A 22,677-nucleotide genomic window follows, 5' to 3' on the forward strand; every position below is an offset into this window, starting at 1 on the left:
CATGTAACCTTCTCAAATTTCTAATGAACTTCACCAAATATTCATTGGATACAACCTATGTGTGTGGAATTGTGAGGCTATAGCATGGTTTTGGCTCCCAATTAAGAGAAGGGAAGAAAGTAATTATACTCAATCATTAAAAATACAAGATGTGTCAAATATGATGTCCTTCTAACTAAAGTGATGAGAAAATAATTAGTAGAGATGATGAGATCATGGCTAAGCCTTGAAGATTGGATATAATTTCAACAGTCAGAAAATTACTAGGAAAGTATTTTAAAGAGAAGAAAAACATTTAAAGGAATAGAAATTGTGTAATTGCCATCCATCTACCCATCACCCATCCATTCTTTCAGCAGATTTCTACTATGAATCTACTCTATAAACAAAATCTCGCTCTCAAAGACTAATAGGGAAATGCACACAAATGATTACATTTCAAGATAATGAATATACTACCAAAAAACAAGCAAACAAACCTCTCAACTAATCTCCACTTCATCAATCTCCACTAACAGATTCACAGGATTAACCAGTATTTTCTGTTCTCTTAATAACCCAGAGTATAGTGATAATTCAAGAAAAAGAGGGTACTTTTTAAAACACTGATGTAATTATATTCCACCCAATCATGTTGTATGCTTATCAAGGGTCAGTTAATTTTGTTTCTAAACTTGCTTATGCCAACTGTACTTGTTACTGAAATTATATATATATTACATAAAGCAATGAAATATGAGAAAGAAGGTAAGTTGTTTCTATGAAAATTCAGCGGAAAGCTTTGATAAAACTCAGTAAAGTTCCTCTCTCAAAGTTTCTGTCAAAGTATGAGTGGGTGAGGCAAATGCAAAATTTTGGTGTTAGAAGGGGGAGATCAGACAAACTAGATGAATTCTTGCACTCTAGTTGCCCTATAAGAATCTTTAAGTTCATGTTCGACTTGAAGAACACAAGACTAACAAGCAATATGACTGTGGTTTATTTAAGAAAGACTACCCAAGAGTTCCAATCTCATAATTAAAGGCTTTGGCCCTACATAAAAAGATTAACAAATGAATGTAAATTTATATAATAAAAGATCTTTTGGGGGTAAACCATTTGCTCACAGTTAGCCATTTTGATTTACTTTTGTTTATTAACCTGCAAAGTAGATAAGAGGGTTCCTACTGTTTGAGAATTCAGGAAAAGCTTCACAAAGCAGGAAGTCTTTGAATTGAGACCTGAAGGATGAAGACATTTTCTATAGGGAAAAAATAACAGTCAGCATTTCATCAAAGGGAAGCATGACATTGAGGTGTGTTTAGGAAAATCACCAGTAGAGCGCATACTTCATTTAGGACATCTGATGTTTGGTAACAGAGAATTAGGTTGATGCTTGATTGTGAAGGCTAGAAGAGGCCTTAAATGCCAGGCAGAAGAATTCGCACTCCATAACTGTAAATAATGGGGGGTGGGGGAGAACTACTGCAGTTTCTCATCATGGGCACAATGTAATGTGCTCAATTAAAGATGTGTTTTAGGAAAGGTCAATCAGTATGACCAAATTACTTGTTAGGAAAAACTAGAGGATAAGAATGACTATTCTAAGGGCTTAGATTAAAGTGGTGGCAGGCAATGGTAACAGGGAGGGAAAGGAAGAATTCCAGTGAGATGGTAAAGAATCACTAAAAGGAAAATGATTAGGTGTGGGGATAATGGAAAAGGAGACGTAATTTCAAATTTGAGCCTGGTCATTGGAGGGAATGACAGCATTGTTAGTAGAAATGAGGAGTGAAGACTGGGAGGGAGTTGCTTTTGCACAAAGGACTAAATCTGGTTTTAGATACTGTATAAGAAGATAAGGGTTTAACCTGGCAGGAATGGTAGCTGTGGGGTAAGAGCAGGGATCAGCAGATGGGATGGCTAAGAACACGATTTTGGAGAAGAGCAAAAAAGAAGGAATGATATTTCATATGATTATTAAATTCGTGGATGTCCTAGTTTGCTAGCTGCCAGAATGCAATATACCAGAAACAGAATGGCTTTTAAAAAGGGGAATTTAATAAGTTGCTAGTTTATAGTTCCAAGGCTAAGACAATGTCCTAATTAAAACAAGTCTATAGAAATATCCAATCAAAGGCATCCAGGCAAAGATACCTTGGTTCAAGAAGGCTGATGAAGTCCACATTTTCTCTCTCAAGTGGAAGGGTACATGGTGAACACAGTCAGAGTTTCTCTCTCATCTGGAAGGGCACATGGCGAACACAGAATCATCTGCTAGCTTCTTCCCCTGGCTTCCTGCTTCATGAAGCTCCCTGGGAGGCATTTCTTCATCTCCAAAGGTCACTGGCTGGTGGACTCTGTTTCTCATGGCTATGTTGTTCCGCTCTGCTCTCTCTGAATCTCTTATTCTTCAAAATGTTTCTTCTTTTATAGGACTTCAGAAACTAATGAAGACCCACTCGAATGGGTGGAGATATGTCATCACCTTATCTAGTTTAACAACCATTCTCGATTACATCACATCTCCAGGGAGATGATCTAATTACAGTTTCAAATGTACAGAATTGAATAGGGATTATTCTGCCTTTGTGAAACGGTATTTAGATTAAAACATGGCTTTTCTAGGGGACATACATCCTTTCAAACCAGCACAGTGGCTATCAGAGAATTTTTGACAGGGCATGAACTTGGGTCACGGGAGCAGATCTAGCAAGGAATCCAATCCTGACATGACAGGAGCTCCTGCCTAGAGGTGGTTGCAGCCTCAGATGTGCTTTCCAGATACAAAGTTACTACTTCACTCTAGCCAGCCATCTGCTTTATAAAAACACTGCCAATCTATGCCAAACCCTTCTGAACTGTCTCTGCAACTTTTCTCTTTAATTAAAGCCAATCTCTTAAGCAATGCAGAATGTATTTCCTTTCACTCATTGGGTGCACACCATAACCTAGAAACCTAGATCATCTGATCTTCTACATGCTACACAGTGGATGTTCTAGTCAACTTCATTGCCACATTACCAGGATCTTAACACTGAGCATATGTAGAAAAGAAGGGCACATAAGTGAACTTCAACTTTGTGGTATTCTCATATTTAGAAACAAGATTAGGAACAAAAAGTAGACACAAACGGGGCAATCAAGAAAAAAAGGAGAAAAACAGCAATGTATTATCATGGATGCCAAAGGTGGGTTTCAAAAAGGAGGCCAAAGTCGCTAGTATCAAATATTTCCAATAATTATGGTGAAATCTATTGAAGACTTTCTACATGTCAGGCTCTGGCCAAAAGACGTTTTTCATGCATTGTCTCACTAAATCATAATGACATCTCTGTGAAGTAGATTTTGTTATTAACTCCATCTTACAAATAGGAAGAAATAGGTGCAGAGAGGGGAATCCACAAAGCTCGTGACTAGTAGAGAAATGATTCAAGTACAGCAATATTATCACTTTATTTGAGTCCTGTTGTAAAAGTTCTGGGAGCCCCTGTTCTATAGTAGCTGCCTCACCAAGATAGTAGAGGACCAAGAAAGGTCAGATGGATATTTTGGAGCTCCAGAGTGACCAGGGATAAAGCAATACCAGGAGCAAGGTGGGATAATGAAATAGAGAATCAAGAAATGGTGGCAGTAAAAGGGAAAAGAAAAATGGTGATAGTTGGAAAGCACAGCAGAGTTAAAGTGAATGGATTTTTTTCAAGATGGATAAGAGTCTGTTCAAAGAGTTTATTATAGATTAAAGACATAACAGATTTATAACAAAGCAGATTTCAAGATGATCAGCTAAAGGGGCAAAACATAAAATAAGATGCTGAGACGATTAAGACAGGTAAAATAATTCATGGATGTACCCTGGTACAATTTAAAGAGAGAAGATTGTATACTCCGATAATATTAAGTTTTTTTGTTTTTATTTTTATGAAACAGAAGTTTGCTAAAAAAAATGGAGAGCAGGAAGGAGAATTATGCTGAACCAGTGGCAGAGTTTTAATCGTTGGGAAGAAAGCATTATTCTAAATTACATTTTATGGTACCTTGTTTGTTTCACTCTCTTTGAATCCTTTTTCAAGTATTTGTAGCAGATGCTTTTTCTTCACTGTAACTTCAGGATCAAAAACATAAAAAAGACATTCCAGCATCTTTCGACAGCTCCTTATGAATAATAGAAAGAGAGAAAGTTTGAGAATTGATTTAATAAAATTTTATCCATAGATAAGGCAACCATAAGTCTTGCCATGATATTTTCCATTTACTTCGGATGTTCTAGTGCCATTATTAATACCTCCACCCTCCTTCACTCTCAAAAAGAGGCTTAAGAGACCCAATGTCAATAGATTAGAGGTTGTCCTAGCCATGGGAGATGCAGATGAAGGAAACATTTACTAACAGGGTGTATTTTTTACAAAATAAAAAAAAGACTTTTTACAAAATAAAATCAAAAAAAGACTTTTACAAAATAAAATCAAACTTTTATAAAAATGCTCCTAATAGAATTTAACTTCTTACTCTGAATCATGAATATCTTCATTTTCCAAAAACTTTTGGAATTTCTCCTCAAATTTTAATCTCAGAATACGGTTATTAACTTTAATGACCCGTTTTACTTTCACTCCTGTAATACCATATGTTTTGAAGTCCCATGTACAAAAACGGGATAGAATTAATTCATAGCAGGAATTGAACCTATTTGGGGATAGAGAATAAACACAAAAAAATAACACATTTTCCTTAATATGTTCAAGAACACAAAATCACATATGCTAAAAAGCTAAAGCCCATATTTTGCATTTTTGCTAAAAATATGTAGTCATATAGTAGCTCTTGTGTTCAGAGTGGGTTCATTTATTCCATCACTAAATGAAATGTTAAAGTTTGAATATAAAATAATTTCTTTTATTACTTATTATATATTTGTTCTGATTAAAAGATGCATTGGTCGACAATCCTCCCTTCATGAAGATATTTTGGCTTCAACGAAATTACACGTCTCTGGCTTTCCTCACATTTTCTGCTCTTTCATGATTTTCTTTGTTGGATCTTTTGTTTTTGGACAGACTTCTGAACGTTGCAGTGCCTAGGGATCAGTCTTTGGTCCTCATCTTGTTTCCATGAACACTTTCCCTAGGTGATTTTGCCTGGCCCTTTGGCTTTATATATAGGCTGCTAATTCCACCATTTTATTTCCAACTTTTATCTCTACCCAACTTAGCTGTGAATAACCACATTTGTATATCCAACTGGCCACTTGATTTGTCTACTCGCATAATGTAATGGGCCCGTCAAACCTAACTCATCCAACACTTGCCTCCTAAACCTGCTCCTCCTGAGCATTCTCCATCACAGACATGCAATACCATCTAATTGGTGGTTTAAGTTAAAAGCCCAGAAACAATACTTGTCTCTTCTCTCTCCCTTATAAATATCCTATTCTTCAGGTCTGTTTAGCTCTACACCTAAAATATATCCTGAACATGTCCATGTTTCATTTGTCACCACCCTGTTCCAAATCACCATCACCTTTCAACTGGACTATTGCAACAACTTCCAAACTAAGGGATAGGGTCCCTGCTCTCGCGGAGACTTACTCTTATGTGTAGATAGAAAATAACTAAGTAAAAATATTGATAAAATAATTTCTATACTGATAAGTGCTTTGAAGAAAGGCAGGCTTGGGGTAAGCAATAGGATGGCGGAACACTTTAATCTCAGAGAAGGCCTTTCAGAGAAATTACTTGAACTGAGAACTGAATGAGAAAGAGCCAGCTAAGGGAAGATCTCAAAAACAGGTACTGAAGTGCTGATTTACCCTCTGCTGCCCTCACCTGGCCATGCTCACAATAATTCTGGCTTTTTCTAAAGTAGCACAAAACTTGCATTAAGACGAGATTAAAAAATGGATCAATTTGAGAAAGAGGTCAGTGAGAGTACTTGGGATAAATTTGTGTGAAGGTTCTCCCCTACAAAATTAGCCAGGGTCTGAGCTCTAGGTATGAGCTAAGATCACAGAGGTAAACTTCCTAATGGGTGGTCTCTCCCTTGAGTCTATAATTTGAACTCCAAATTTAGAGCATCTGCCTTTCTTACTAGCTAAGACAGAATCAGGGCAGTCAGGAGCTGCCCAATTACCTCTTCCTTAGAGCTGAAAAGTGAGTCACCCAAACTAAACAAATAACAGAGGTGCTCACAGTCTGGTAGAGAAGACAGACAAACAGTGCTGCAATCTAGCATGGTGGCTACTAATTCAGAGGTCTGGCTACAGAGCCTCATGATCATGTGGGGTGGGAAATACACTGCCTTCCTATAAAGAGGCTATTTGGTGGGCCTAAATCAGATGAATCTTCCCCGAATAACATGCCTTGCAACCTTTGAAGCTCTCATTATTATGCTCCCTACATCCTTATAGAAACCAATGTCTTAGGCTTTTTAGATAGGGTTTTAGTTATATAATGGACATTTTATTAAAGCTCAAATGTGTTGAAGAATTGGTGGAAGAGATGAATGGACAATGCCTAACTTCATGTCCAGTCCTCCAGGAACACAGGAACCAACACTGAGCACCAGGAAAATCCATGAAGTGTGAACCTTTCAAGGAGTTTTCTTCTCTGGGAATTCTGTCAGTTGAGTCTCTTCCTTACAAGGAATTCCTGGAACACTTGAAAAGGGAACTCTAGTGCTGACATGGGCTCTGTTCTATCTGGGACCACGAGAATAAAATAATTCATTACTGAGATTCAACCTCGATTCCTGGCCACTCTAGGGATGAGAAAACATCATCCACAGAGTGCTAGAATACTGCTGGAGGTGGGAGACTTAGATCTATGCTGGTAGAGAAATACCATGACTTTTGCTATTATCAATAGCACTGAGGATGACAACTTCCCAAGCATCTGAAAATATACCCAGGGTAACATGTCATTACTTTCCTGAAGTATATACACTTCGAGCTTGAACCTGAAATAATAATTCCCTGAGAATCTATATAAAATAATATCTAAACCTGGCACACATCTCCTTCAAGGGTTCTCAGAGCTTTAAAGACAAAATTCAAACCACTAACCCAGTCCATGAGGCGCTTACTGCTTAAGCCCCTGTCAGGAGGAACTATTGGTAGTCCCCCAAACATATTATACTCTTTGCACATGCTGCTTCCTATGTGTGGAAAGATCATCCTCCAATTCCTCGTATAGTTAACTTCAATATGTCCTTTGAAAGTCAGATTGAGGCATCTCCCTCAAGTATCTCCACTTTAGAAAACTTTCTTTAAGCCCCCATTCTACTTTAAATGCTCCTCTTCTCTGTATCCACAATTATCCTAGAATGTATTACTGTTTGATACCATAGTTTTCCCTATCAGATAACAGGCTTGTTGAGGACAAGAACCACATCTTACTTGACTTTTGCCCCTAGCACCTAGCAGAGACTGTGGTCCATAGTAGAAGCTCAGTGGATGTGTGCTATAGCTATTAACAAAATAAAAGTGGTCCAAAGATGAACACAATACAGGCTCTGCCTTCACTGAACTTATAAACTACTGGAGAGGGAAAGCAACGGGGTGAGTAAAAGCAAAACAGTGAGCACAAAAGATACGACTCAGTGCTATGAGGATTCAAAAATCAATGACTATATTTGATGGAGATAGCAAGAAAATGCATCAGAAAGTAGTGGCTGTGGTGTGCGCCTTGAAGATAAAGTAAGTTTTTGACAGGCAGTGATGTTTTGAGGGTGAGAGATGCAAGAGCATTCGGGGTGAAGGAAGCGGTGGAGTGGGAAAGTATCAGGTGTGTTCCAAGATCAGGGAGGCACACACAGTTCAGCTAACTCTGAAGAGGTTTAGAAAAGGAGTGAGGATCAGACCTGGAGACCATACAGTGGAGGCCACTGACGTCAGGGTGAAAGTCTAATTTGGAAGGTTAAAACAGCTAGGAGAGGGTTTTTGTTTGATTGTATGTTTTTAATACAATCCTCCGCATCCAGCAGGAATCATATGGGATGTTTACTGATTAATGAATACCGAGTGTTTACAAGAAGCAGGTACTCTGTTAGGTGCTATAGCAATAGTCTAGAAGGGAGATGACAAAGGTCTGTGTGCAGGTAATTTTGGTTACAATGGACAAAGGGGATGAATGTGAGAACCATTATGAAGGTGTGCTGGTTTGAATTTGTGGACCCCAGAAATGCTATGCCCTTTAATCTTCATTCAATATTGCTGGGTGGGAGCTTTTTGATTATCCATGGAGATGTTACCCACTCAACTGTGGGTGGTAACTTTTGATCAGACGATTTCCATGGAGGTGTGTCTCCACCCATTCAAGGTGAGGTTGCTTACTGGAGCCCTTTAAGAAGAAGTCATTCTGGAAAGAGACACTAAGCCCGTACAGCCAGAGACCTTGGAGATGAAAAAGGAAAATGCCCCTTGGGGAGCTTCATGAAACAGGAAGCTTGGAGAGAAAGCTAGCAGATGCCACCATGTTTGCCACATGCCTTTCCAGTTGAGAGAGAACTCTTAATGTCATTAGCCTTCTTGAACCAAGGTATCTTTCTCTGGATGCCTTAGATTAGACATTTCTATAGACTTGCTTTAGCTGAGACATTTTCATGGCCTTAGAACTGTGGACTTGTAACTTAATAAATGCTCCCTTTTAAAAGCCCTTTTGTTTCTGGTATATTGCATTCCGGCAGCTAGCAAACTAGAACAGAAGGGGAACCTATGGGAGAATGGAGTCAAGAATAGTTTCAATGTTTGTTGAGCCTGTATTTTTGAGAGGTGGCATGTGAACTGCAAAGAACACCTTTTACATCTTTGTACTTAAAAATCAGTATTGTGGTTAAGCAAACAATGGTAACTTCTGGGAAAATGAATGCATTGATGCAAAAGAAAGCATTTTAAAAATTCTCTTTCTCCTTGGGCAGTACTTCTCATACTTTTCCACCAAAGTACCACCCAAGGCCTTCGAGACAATTTTAGTCACAGAAATGAATAAACAGCCACATCTTATAGAAATCAAGGGGCTTGGATTAAAGTAACCCAATCACTTTTGTTTTCTAAAAAGCTAATGCAAATTTTTCATTCTGCTCCAAAAAAGAAAAAAAATCAGCATGTGCTTCAACATTGTCTACAAGTGAAACTGTGCCAAGCCCACTGAGGAGCTTCCTGTGGCCCCAGCCAAGCCCACTGAAGAGCTTCCTGTGGCCCCAGCCAAGCCCACTGAAGAGCTTCCTGTGGCCCCCAGTGCGTCTGCACATACTCAAGTCCACAGTGTGGTTCCAGGGCAATCGCTAGTGCTTTCACAGGCTCTTCAATTTTGAGAAAATGATTCCAGAAATGTGAAAGTCACAATTTATAATATTTTTTGGCACTGTTTTCATTTGAAAAAAAATGTTTTTATTATTTTAGGATTAGTTCTTTTGAGGCAACATAGCCTCTTCCTTGTCTCTACCACGAGGCCCTGATTCTGTAGCATGGATGTTGTTTCTTTCGTTTCTGGTGACTCTCTCTTTTTATGCCTAGATGGGCTTTTGTCATAAGTTCCTGGTTTAAATGTATGCCGTATCCTCACCCACAGTTTCCCTGTACACCCTAACTCTTAACCAGCTCTGGACTGGTCCACTCTGACCACAGACCCATCAGGAGATCAGCCAGACAGGCTCCTCCCATGTCAGCAACCTGCTGTTGCCAATCCTGCTTTGGTACTCCTGCTCTGTCCTGGCGTCTCACCCCATGTGGACACCCAGGGCCCAGCCTTGCTCCCTCCTCCATTATGGGAACAAGTCATACATGACTGGGACAGACATTAAAGTCAACAGACCCCCTCAGGGGGAAAGAATGTCATTAAAGCTCCCCTCCCCTAGTGAAATCCTGCTGAAACTCCATTGTCACACCCTTTGGACCTGAACCTTTATAAGCTGCTCCCGCGGCACTCCTCTCTCTCTTTTTTGCACGGAACACTGACTTCCATTTCCAGACTGGCTGCCATAGTGAAGAAACTTCTCCTGTTCATAAATCCCTAATGAAACTCATGGTAACTCCATGCCAGGTGTGTTCTTTGGTCTTGGGCCTAAGTTGGGTTAGATCACCCCATATTCTTGATCCACTGTTGCAGCCATTCCAAAAACACACAGTATTAAACATACATCAAAATTAATACTTAGCCATATTTTTTTTTTCTAAAATATATTCTGCCCTTAAGCTAAGGAAAATTGGGTCAAGAGCAATGAACTACCATTAGGATGTTTCCAAGATTAGCTTATGGTAATGGTGTAAGCAGACATATGATTAAGTGGTAAAGTAGGTAACTGCTAATTTTCAATGAATGAATATTCTACATAAGAAACTTGTGCTGGTTTGAAAGGATGTATGTTCCCTAGAAAAGCCATGTTTTAATCTAAATCCCATTTCGTAAAGGCAGGATAATCCCTATTCAATACTGCATGTGAATCTGTAATTAGATCATCTCCCTGGAGATGTATCCCAATTAAGAGTGGTTGTTAAGATGGATTAGGGGAGATACGTCTCCACCCATTTGAGTGGGTCTTGATTAGTTTCTGAGGTCCTATAAAAGAGGAAACATTCTGGAGAATGAGAGATTCAGAGAGAGCAGAGCAGAATGATATAGCCATGAGAAGTAGAGTCCACCAGTCAGCAACCTTTGGAGATGAAGAAGGAAAATGCTTCCCCAGGGAGCTTCATGAAATAGGAAGACAGGAGAAGAAGCTAGCAGATGATGCTGTGTTCGCCATGTGCCCTTCCAGATGAGAGAGGAACCCTGACCGTGTTCACCATGTGCCTTTCCAGATGAGAGAGAAACTCTGTGTTCGCCATGTGCCCTTCCACTTGAGAGAGAAACCATGAACTTCATCAGCCTCCTTGAACCAAGGTATCTTCCCCTGGATGCCTTAGATTGGACATTTCTATAGACTTGTTTTAATTGGGAAATTTTCTCAGCCTTAGAACTATAAACTAGCAACTTATTAAATTCTCCTTTTTAAAAGTCATTCTGTTTCTGGTATATTGCATTCCAGTAGCTAGCAAACTAGAACAGAAGTGTTTTAAAAGTGGGACATTTAACACTTTATAATTTGATAATTTGGTTGATGATCCTAAGCACCTAAAATTATTTTTAGAGCTATAACTAGATTTCAAATAGATTTACCAGTCATCAGATTGTGTGCCTTCTTCAAAATGGATATTTCCCACAGTCTCCAACTCAATTAGTAAAAATGGGATCAATAAACCATGACTTTTCTTCTTTTGCTTTACTTCAGTACGATAAATTGCTTCAATTCTATCGAAGAAAACATATACAAATCTATTAGGATGATCTAACAACCACAACATTAAAATTCATGATACATTTTTTTTAACTGATGTTAAATACAAAGCTTTTTTCAATGGCTAAAGAAAGTTTGTTGTTAACATTTAAACCAAATGAAAGGCATTCTATTTTTGGCAGCTAAAATCACTTTGAATTTTGTTAGCCTGAGAATGTATGTGGGTTAGAAGACTACCTTGGAGCCATTACTTAAGACTTTAAGATATTAGATAAGTTGCTTAACCTTTTTATGCCTTAGTTTTCTTAGTCAAATGGCAATAACAACATTATCCACAACCTCAAAAGGCTCTTTGAGGATTATATGTGAATTAAATGTAAAGCTCTTAGCAAAGAATCTGGCTCAGAGTAAGAACCCAATAAATTTTAGCTACTAGCAGTGGGGACAACCAAATCAAGAGGCTGAGCCCTCAATCTTGGTGTTCATTTATATGAAACTTATCACCACAAAGGATAGACTAAGCCTGCTTAAAATTAGGCCTACGAGTCATCCCCAGAGAACCTCTTTTGTTGCTCAGATGTGGCCTCTCTCTCCCTCAGCCAACACGGCAAGCAAACTCACCGTACTTCCCCTCCCTACATGGGACATGACTCCCAGGGGTGTAAACCTCCCTGGCAACGTGGGACAGAAACCCTAGAGTGAGCCGGGACTCAGCATCAAGGGATTGAGAAAATCTTCTCAACTGAAAGGGGGAAGAGAGAAATGAGACAAAATAAAGTGTCAGTGGCTGAGAGATTTCAAACAGTCGAGAGGTTATCCTGGAGATTATTCTTACGCATTTTTTAGATATCTCCTTTTTAGTTTAAGGTGTGTTAGAGAGGTTAGAGGGAAGTGCTTGAAACCGAAGAGCTGTTTCAGTAGGCATGTTTCTTGAAGATGAATGTATAATGATATAGCTTTCACAATGTGACTGTGATTGTGAAAATCTTGCATGTAATGCTCCTTTTTTCTATGATAGTGACAGATAAGAAAAAAATATGTATTAAAAATAAATAATAGGGGGAACAAATGCTAAAATAAATTGAACAAATGTTAAAATAAATTGAGTAGATTGAGATACTAGTGAACAATGAAAGGTAGTGGTAAGGGGTAGAGAAAAAAATAGGGGCAACAAAGGTTAAAATCTATTGAATAGATGGAAATACTAGTGGTCAATGTGAGGGAGGGGTTAGGGGTATGGTATGTGTGGGTTTTTTCTTTTTATTTCCTTTTCTGGAGTGATGCAAATGTTCTAAAAAATGATCATGGTGATGAATATATTACTATGTGATGATATTGTGAGCCACTGATTGTACACCACACACGGAATGTTTGTATGTTAAGAATGCTCATATTTGTATGTTGTTTTGGTTTGATAATACAAATAAATTTTAAAAATTTTATTTTTGTTTTAAATAAAAAAATGTTAGCTACTGTTTTCTTTTAGTATTATGATAGTGTAACTTATCCATTTAATGCCTAGTAAATAGAAAAATTCACAGTACTAGATAATTCTCAATAAGAGCATATTCTACGTGTTTCTAGACAACTGTGAATGTGACTCGCCTAGTTTCATGTGATCACTTTATGCACTAATAGCAATTCTAATGCATTTAGTTTGCAGACACTAGAGTAGCCACTCAGGGGAACCTACACTATTCCTAATTAAGAACCACCTCTGTGAAAAATGTATGCCAGCTTTGCACAAATGATGCCCGTACGTAGTAGGAACAGAATTGGAAATCTGGGGGGTTTTTTGTTTGTTTGTTTGTTTTTTCACATGGGCAGGCACCATGAAATGAACCCAGGTCTCCAGCAGCATGGCAAGAGAGAATTCTGTCCCTGAGCCACCATCACACTCCCTGGAAACGTGCTTTGTGCTTTAGTGTACTGTTATCATACTATAATTGCTTTCTATTCCTGAACACAGGGAACTGAACTCCACAAATGGCCCAAAACATTCTGATTCTCTCATGTTTCAAATATGGACAACTGGACAATTCATTAAACGTACTCATCTAGTTTTTTGTTCCAGAATGTTACCCTTTCATTCAAGGCATTTAGTTTTGTCAATATCTTCTTTTGAAGACTTAGTCCTTCATCCATAGTTTCACAGTTCTTTGATTTTTCAAGTACAGACATTTTACTGTTATTGGATTTATAACTGTGCCCTTTGCCAGATCCTTTGAGCTCATCCAGTTCCCGTTCCAACTGTTGAAAACAATGTACCAGAGAGCAAAATAAAAATAAAACACAGTAAAGGCAAAGTCTGAATTCACTTATTATTTTTTAAATATAATCTAATAAATATATGGTTGATTTAAATTAAAGCAGAAATCTATATAATAAATAGAACAAACTTCATAAAAAGCATGTCAAAGATATGATTATAACTTTGGTGCAAACTCAATCCCAATTTCTTTTGAACATGTCATAATCTTAAATATTTAAAACATGGCAAATCACTTAATTGGAAATGAAATAAGCAAAGTAGTAGATTTTGAAAATATTAAAGCCAGGAAAGTAAAGTTAGAACAAATTTTGATTTTGCCAAAAATAAAATATTTAAATTTAGAATAATGTAGCGAGTTTGAACACACTTTTTAATTTTTCAATATTTTCCACAGATTTAAGGTTCTGAAAAAAAACAGCCAACAAAAAACATGTATATAGAAGGGGCACACATTTTCCCTTTTGCCTCAGTTTCCTATAAAGCTCAACATAGAACTGGTCTTTATGTAAAATTTTGACCTTCTGTTCATCATGGATTTTTTTGCATTTGTTTTTATATTTAAGATTTTTTTTTATTTTTAAAAATATTATTCATCTTGATTACTGAGGTTTTTGGCACTTTCTTAAATTTAGGGCCCAAGGTGAGTGCCTCACTCACCCCACCCTAAACCTAACCTTGGAGTATCTCAAAATGAATTGTACCGGACATGGAGAGGTGCAAATTAATATAAATTTAGGGAAAATATGCACTCCCTTCTTTACAGTGGCTATACAGCTAATCATTAAAAGTCAAATTAAGCATATTTGTAAAAATAACTGTAATTTCTATAATCTATAACTATTATTGTTCACATTTACAGTCTTTAATGCATACTTTTTGTACATGAAAATGACAAATATAAAATGATTTCCATTTTATGTGTATTTTCATTTTGGTCTCTGATTTTTTTTATTAAAATAATTCAAATTTTTAAAATTTTTTAATTTAAAATATTTTTCTGATTAAAATAGTAATTAAAACATGCTAGTTTGTGATGAATATTAACTATATTTCAAGGACTTAGTTTTTAATGGCTATATACTGTTTTAAAGAATGAATAACTGTTTCAATTTTTTATCATTATTAATAATGCAGTGAGAGTGAATTATTTATTTATTTATCCAAATATTGAGAGTAGTGTTAGAATAGCTAACTGGGTCAAAGGTTGAACATTTTTAGGTTCTTTTTTTTTTTATTCAATTTTTTATTAATTAAAAAAAATTACAAGAAACACAAACATTCCCAACACATACACTCAGCAATTCACAATATCATCACATAGTTGCATATTCATCATCATGATCATTTCCTAGAACATTAGCATCAATTCAGAAAAAGAAATAAAAGACAACAGAAAAATATAACAAACAGAAAAAAAATTTTACATGCCATACCCCTTACTGATCCCTTTCATTGATCACTAGCATTTCAAACTAAATCTATTTTAACATTTGTTCCCCCTGTTATTTATTTTTACTCCATATGTTCCTCTCATCTGTTGACAAGGTAGATAAAAGGAGCATCAGACACAAGGTTTTCACAATCACACAGTCACATTGTGACAGCTGTATCATTATACAATCATCTTCAAGAAACATGGCTACTGGAACACAGCTCTACAGTTTCAGGCAGTTCCCTCCAGCCTCTCCATTCCATCTTGGATAACAAGGTGATATCTACTTAATGCATAAGAATAACATCCAGGATAACCTCTCGACTCTGTTTGGAATCTCTCAGCCATTGACACTTTGTCTCATTTCACTCTTCCCCCTTTTGGTGGAGAAGGTTTTCTCAATCCCTTGATGCTGGGTCTCAGCTCATTCTAGAGTTTTTTTCAATCCCTTGATGCTGAATCTCAGCTCATTCTGGGATTTCTGTCCCACGTTGCCAGGAAGATCCACACCCCTGGTAGTCATGTCCCACGTAGACGGGGGAGGGTGGGGAGTCTGCTTGCTGTGTTGGCTGGAGTGAAAGGCCACATCTGAGCAACAAAAGAGGTTCTCTTGGGGGTGGGTGACTCTTAGGCCTAATTTTAAGTAGGCTTAACCTATCCCCTGTGGGGTTAAGTTTCATATGAACAGACCCTGTGCTGGTTTGAAAGGAAGAATGCCCCCTAAGAAAAGCCATGTTTTAATATAAATCCCATTTCTTAAAGGTAGAATAATCCCTATTCAATACTGCATATTTGAAACTGTAATGAGATCATCTCCCTGGTTGATGTGATTTAGTTAAGAATGGTTGTTAAACTGGATTAGGGGATGACATGTCTCCACCCATTTGAGTGGGTTTTGATCAGTTTCTGAAGTCCTATAAAAGAGGAAACATTTTGGAGAATGAGAGATTCAGAGAGAGCAGAGAATGCTGCAGCACCACGAAGCAGAGAGTCCACCAGCCAGCGACCTTTGGAGATGAAGAAGGAAAACGCCTCCCGGGGAGCTTCATGAAATAGGAAGCCAGGAGACAAAGCTAGCAGATGACATCGTATTCTCCATGTGCCCTTCCAGCCGAGAGAGAAGCCCTGACTGTGTTCACCATGTGCCATCTCACTTGAGAGAGAGACCCTGAACTTCATTGGCCTTCTTGAACCAAGGTATCTTTCCCTGGATGCCTTTGATTGGACATTTCTATAGACTTGTTTTAATTGGGACATTTTCTCGCCCTTAGAACTGTAAACTTGCAACTTATTAAATTCCCCTTGTTAAAAGCCATTCCGTTTTTGGTATATTGCATTCCGGCAGCTAGCAAACTAGAACAGACCCCAAGACTGGGGGCTCAGCCTATAGCTTTGGTTGTCCACACTGCTTGTCAGAATATCAAGAATTCAACTTGGGGAAGTTGACTTTTCCCCCGTTCTCACCATTCCCCGAACGGGACTTTGCAAACACTTTTCCACTCACTGATCAAATCACTCTAGGATTCATCAGGGCATCACCTGGACAAACCAACAAAATCTCATGTCCTATACAAAGTTTCATGTACTTAAGGTGTTCAATCAACTATCTACATAAGTTACATTAGGAGATGCACTAGTTAAAGAATAGATTTGTATCAAATAAACATTTTTTGCTTTAGTCTCACACATTAGTTGAAATTTTAAAATATTAAGTACCATCTATTTTCAGCACACTGCAGTAATGACATTCTTTTGTTCTTCCTCATGCAAAAACATTTTTAAATTTGTACATTTAGTCACTATCATTATACACTCTAGGCATTCCTAGATTATACCATCTCAATCTTTATCGTCTATCTTTCTTTGTGATTTCATTTATGCCCCAGCCCTCCTCCCTCTATCATTCTCATATGCAGCTTCACTCAGTGTTTTAACATAATTGTATTACAGTTAGGTAATATTGTGCTGTCCATTTCTGAGTTTTTATATTCAGTCCTGTTGCACAATCTGTATCCCTTCAGCTCCAATTACCCACTATCTTACCCCATTTCTATCTCCTGATGGTCTCTGTTACCAAGGAAATATTCCAAGTTTATTCACTAATGTCAGTTCATATCAGTGAGACCATACAGTACTTGTCCTTTTGGTTTAGGCTAATCAGACTCAGCATAATGTCCTTAAAGTCCATTCATGTTGTTACATACTTCATAACTTTATTCTGTCTTACAGCTGCATAATATTCCATCTTATGTAAATGTCACAGTTTGTTTAGCCAACTGTCTGTTGATGGACATTTTGGCTATTTCCATCTCTTGGTAATTGTTAATTATGCTGCTATAAACATTGGTGTGTAAATGTCCATTTGTGTCCTTGGCCTAGTGTCCTTTGAGTAGAGACAGCATATAGATGGGTCCTGTTTTTTAATCCATTCTTTTGATCGGAGAGTTTAATCCATTCATATTCAGTGTTATTACTGCATGGGTAGTACTTTCTTCTACTATTTTGCCTTCTGGATTTTGTACGTCATATCTAATTTTTCTTCTTTTTACCTTTACTCAGTCTTCCTTTCTACACTCTTCTCCACACTTCTCTCTTCTGTCTTCGTATCTGTCTCCGGTGTTCCCTTTAGTATTTCTTGCAGAGCTGGTCTCTTGGTCACAAATTCTCTCAGTGATTTTTTGTCTGAAAATGTTTTAATTTCTCCCTCATTTTTGAAGGACAATTTTGCAAGTATAGAATTCTTGGTTGGCACTTTTTCTCTTTTAATAATTTAAATATATTATCCCACTGTCTTCTCGCCTCCATGGTTTCTGCTGAGAGATCTGTGCATTGTCTTATTGGGCTTCCCTTGTATGTGATGGATTGCTTTTCTCTTGCTGCTTTCAAGATCCTCTCTTTCTCTTTGACCTCTGACACTCTGATTAGTAAATGTCTTGGAGTATGTCTATTTGGATCTATTCTCTTTGGGGTATGCTGCACTTCTTGGATCTGTAATTTTAAGTCTTTCATAAGAGTTGGGAAATTTTCAGTGATAATTTCCTCCATTAGTTTTTCTCCTCCTTTTCCCTTTTCTTCTCCTTCTGGGACACCCACAACATGTATATTAGTGCGCTTCATATTGTCTTTCAATTCCCTGAGTCCCTGCTCATATTTTTCCATTTTTTTCCCTATAGTTTCTGTTTCTTGTCGGATTTCAGATGTTCCATCCTCCAGTTCAAAAATCCTATGTTCTGTCTCTCGAAATCTACCATTGTAGGTTTCCATTGTTTTTTCCATCTCTTCTACTGTGTCTTTCATTCCCATAAGTTCTGTGATTTGTTTTTTCAGACTTTCAGTTTCTTCTTTTTGTTCATTCCTTGCCTTCTTTATATCCTCCCTCAATTCACTGATTTGGTTTTTGATGAGATTTTCAATGTCTGTTCGTACATTCTGAATTAATTGTTTCAGCTCCTGTATGTCATTTGAATTGTTGGTTTGTTCCTCTGACTGTGCCATATCTTCAATTTTCCTAGTGTGATTTGTTATTTTTTGCTGGTGTCTAGGCATTTGATTACCTTAATTAGTTTATTCTGGAGATTGCTTTCACTTCTTTTATCTAGGGTTTTCTTGCTGGATGAATTTGTTGTCTATCTGTTCTTTGACATTCCGTTCAGCTTTATCTGGACCTTTAGCTTAAGTTTTGTTTAACAGAGGAGAATTTTTCAGTTCTCGTTTTCTTGTTTCTTGCCCTGCTTGTGTGGTGCCCCCAGACCAAACTGGCCTCCTATCAGGAGGGAAGAGTCATCTGCGTCGGTTTTCCCTGAGGGTGAGACCCAGCAGGTTGAAAGACTTTCCTGTGAAGCCTCTGGACTCTGTTTTTCTTATCTTGCTCAGTATGTGACGCTTGTCTGACTGCAGGTCCCACCAGCATAAGATGATGAGGTACCTTTAACTTTGGCAGACTCTCCCTGCTGGGGGTGTGGTGGAGACAGAGGAGAGGTTGTAGGCTGGTTTTAATGGCTTCAAATTACCAAGCCCTGGTGTCTGAATTCCTTGATGGAGGGTGTTCTAGTTTGCTAGCTGCTGGAATGCAACACACCAGAGACGGATTGGCTTTTAATAAAAGGAGATTTATTTTGTTGATTCTTCAGAGGAAAGGCAGCTAACTTTCCACTGAGGTTCTTTCTTATGTGGAAGGCACAAGATGGTCTCTGCTGGTCTTCTCTCCAGGCCCCTGGGTTCCAACAACTTTCCCCGGGGTGACTTCTTTCTGCATCTCCAAAGGCCTGGGCTGAACTGCGAGTGCTGAGATGAGGAATGCTGAGCTGCTTAGCTGTGCTACCTTGCGCTCTCTCATTTAAGCACAAGCCAATTAAGTCAAACGTCACTCATTGCAGCAGACACGCCTCCAAGCTGACTGCAGATGTAATTAGCAACAGATGAGGTTCACGTACCATTGGTTAATGTCCACAGCAACAAGACTAGGTGCCTTCACCTGGCCAAGTTGACAACTGAATCTAACTACCACAGAGGGATTCCATCTGGGTGGGGCTTCACCCCTGCCCTGGGGAAGGCACAGGCTCCAGATAAGCCCCCAAAAGAGCTCACTTCTGCCTATGCCTGGGGCAGCTGCAGCCTGAAAAGTCCTGCCGCTGTATCCAGAGGCAGTCAAGACTTTGTAGATACACAGCCACAAAAACCTGTTTCCTTCTTTTTTTTTTTTTTCCCCTTTTTCTCTCAGTCTTGCCCCCTTGGCGCCGGGGCAAAAATGAGCAACCTCTGCTTTGATCAGGTTCACCTAAGCTGGGGGCCTATTTTTAGTAGTCAGAATTTGTTAATTAGTTCCACAATTCGTGTTTGATTGTGCCCAGTCCCTGCTGCTGGTAAAGTCCTTTCCTTTCCTCTCTGGGAAGCGGCCTGTGGGGGAGGGGCGCTGGCCACCGCAGCTTTGGGAACTCAGGGTTCTGGGGGGTGCTCGCAGCCGGTCCAGCTGGTCCATACTGGAGTACTCTGTGTGTCTGGTCACTGACGTGGCCCCAGGAGCTGTTCTGTACTGTTTCTGGTTATTTAGTAGTTGTTCTGGAGGATGAACTAAAACGCGCACGTTGTTAAGCTGCCATCTTGACTCGGAACCATTTTTAGGTTCTTGATACATACGGTCAAAGTTCATTGCAGTCAGTGGTGTAACAGTGTCACATTCCTCTTCACCTGACAGTGGCATAATGTATTAAGCTTTGATATATCTGTAAGTGAAATATTTCTCATCTTTTTCTCCCCCTCTTTAGTAGAGAAGCTGTGGGGTTTACAGAACAATCATGCATAAAATACAAGATTTCTATTATTAATACATTGCATTGGTGTGGTATGTTTGTTACAATTGATGAAAGCACATTTTTATAATTTTACTATTAACTATTGTCCGTGGTTTAACTTTGGGTTCACTGTATAGTGCAGTTCCATGGATTTTTTTTTCACTTTATTCTGTTACCATATATACAGACTTTTGTGCTATGTTAATCAGTATTTGGGAATTTAAATGAGGTTGAGTTCTCCTATCAAATGTTTATTAATCATTTTTTATTGCACTTTTGTAAAATGCTTAGTTCATGCAATTTGTTCAATTTTCCTATTTGGAGACTTACCGTTTTTTCTTGTTGTTTTATAAGAGTACTTTACAGTAAGGATATCAATCCTTTGTCCATAATGTTTGTTGAAAATAATTTTTTCTTGTTCCTATTTGTTGCTTATGTTTATAATGATGCTCCTTAACACACAAAAGCTTTACATCTTTTTTTGCACCCAAATTTACCCATTTTAATTTTTTTGTGTGATTTCTATCATTTATTTTATTTCACAGGCTAAAATCAGTTAAATATTCATCTATACTTTCTTCATGACTTCATTTTTACATTTAATTATTTCATGCAATTTGTATTTACTTTTGGTACAGTGTAAACTAAGGATCTTACACCCCTACTCCCAAACAGTTTGACTATTTTCTAACACATTTTGTGAACAATCCCATTATTTCCCTGAACCTTTTTAAAAAGCAAAAATAATTTCTTATATATACAAGGTTCTTTTGGGGGTAAATAATTATTAAGTTTTCAGGGTCTTAAAAAGTCTATATTATGTATGCTTTTTAAGCATACATAATATAGACTTATTAAAGCACTGACTCAAAGTTCCTACCTTTTTATATACTTTAACAGTATAAGTTAAGGGATATTTTAGCACTTTAAACAAGAAAATGAATTTTGAGCACAGCCTATTGGTGTCTAATAATAATGCAACTGAAATAAGTTCAATGAATCTCTGTTAACTCTTTGACTGAATAGTATTGGACTATACAGTTTTTTAAAAATGTCCTAAGTAAATAAACTTACACTATTTTTAAACTGCAGATCTGAAAGCACAGAACGCTCCTTAAAGTTGAGCACCCAGAATCAAAACTTTATTTTGGGGGTGAACTTGACATAATCTTTAATTTTTTTAAATATATAATTTAAAAGATAATGCTAGTTTGTCTGGCAGTTTCCTTACAATGTGACCACTTAAATTTTGCAATATTAAATCTTACATTTTTTTTAGCAAAGCTGAATAGTTTTATTCGTTCTTCTGGCAACTTTTGTAGTTTGCATTTTCGTTCATTCAGTTTTTCAAGGTCTTCATTAAGATGCCTCTGAACAGATTTTACACGCATATTGTAATACATAATTTTTTTCATTGTTGTGGTCTAAAAATGAGAGAGAAAACAAAAACTTTAGCTGAACAAGCACAATTGCAGGTAATTACTAGTGATGTTAATATGTGTGTGACATGTTTTATGTAACAATGTGGAAGGTTTGCATGCTCAGTGATCATAGTTGGGGCAATAAAGGGCACACAGATTATTTAAACATAATCAGCAAAATACAAGATTCCAAAGATTTTCTTTCTGGATATGATTTTAAGTGTGAGACATATTCACATTAATTTCCTTGATAACAACACAAAGAGACTACAGGGAGAGGTCAGTGCACAAAATGGTATCATTTAGCCAATAAAGCAGTACTAACAGAGCAAATTCATAACTACATCATTTCTATTTGATTAGCTCGGGAAAAAAAAGAAACTTAAAATAGTTAAAAGAAAACGTTAAGTTTCTTAATTCAGTTTTGAAAAGCATGGCTAAGAAATAGTATTTAGTGTTTGTGTTTTCCTGTCTATTAAAAGGATGTTCTAAATGAGCTGAATTTAGCCTGAGTAAATTTCTAAATGGTACATCTAATCCAATCAGCTGGCATCCTTAATACTGATGGATCATCCAGTTATTAGGTTTATCATGAAAACTGATTAAATCCACCATTAAAAAATGCATCGGCTAACTAGTGCTTGAGGGTAAAAAGAATTATCTTCTCAGCTAGTTTTATCTGAAATAATGAAGGCATTTTTCTTTATCAGGGAACTGTACCTCAAATAAGTTGGAAGGCTGGTACACTGTTCTGGACATGAACTCTCTATAGATGCAGGCTTTTAATGCATTTTAATGTAATTTATTTTAGAATAGAGTGGAAACAGAGATCCAAGAGAGTTATTTGGCATAAAAGACTGAATGGAAACAAACATATGACTTGATGAACAGGCCAAAGAGAACTTTCTTTCCCCATGCTCTGCCTCACATTATGAAGGTCTAGGGCTTAAATCACTAAATTTCTCTGCCAAAAAAGAAGGAATTCATGAGCAAAGAATACATTAAGAAAAC

At 37.5% G+C, this 22,677-nt stretch overlaps 1 protein-coding gene across 1 annotated transcript in view; it reads right to left on the reverse strand.

The window, feature by feature from the left end:
• Window positions 1–22,677, reverse strand: part of LRRC9 (leucine rich repeat containing 9) — a 133,303-nt gene that overhangs the window by 83,710 nt on the left and 26,916 nt on the right. Inside the window, exons 8-12 of the mRNA XM_077122475.1 lie at window positions 21,514–21,669; window positions 13,304–13,500; window positions 11,133–11,264; window positions 4,489–4,665; window positions 4,017–4,134 (exon numbers count right to left, since the gene is read on the reverse strand). Coding sequence (XP_076978590.1) covers window positions 4,017–4,134; window positions 4,489–4,665; window positions 11,133–11,264; window positions 13,304–13,500; window positions 21,514–21,669 — 780 coding nt within the window. The remainder of the gene's footprint in view (window positions 1–4,016; window positions 4,135–4,488; window positions 4,666–11,132; window positions 11,265–13,303; window positions 13,501–21,513; window positions 21,670–22,677) is intronic.

The sequence above is a fragment of the Tamandua tetradactyla genome, chromosome 12 (genome assembly GCF_023851605.1).
Source record: "Tamandua tetradactyla isolate mTamTet1 chromosome 12, mTamTet1.pri, whole genome shotgun sequence".
In the NCBI taxonomy this organism is placed as follows: Eukaryota; Metazoa; Chordata; class Mammalia; order Pilosa; family Myrmecophagidae; genus Tamandua; species Tamandua tetradactyla.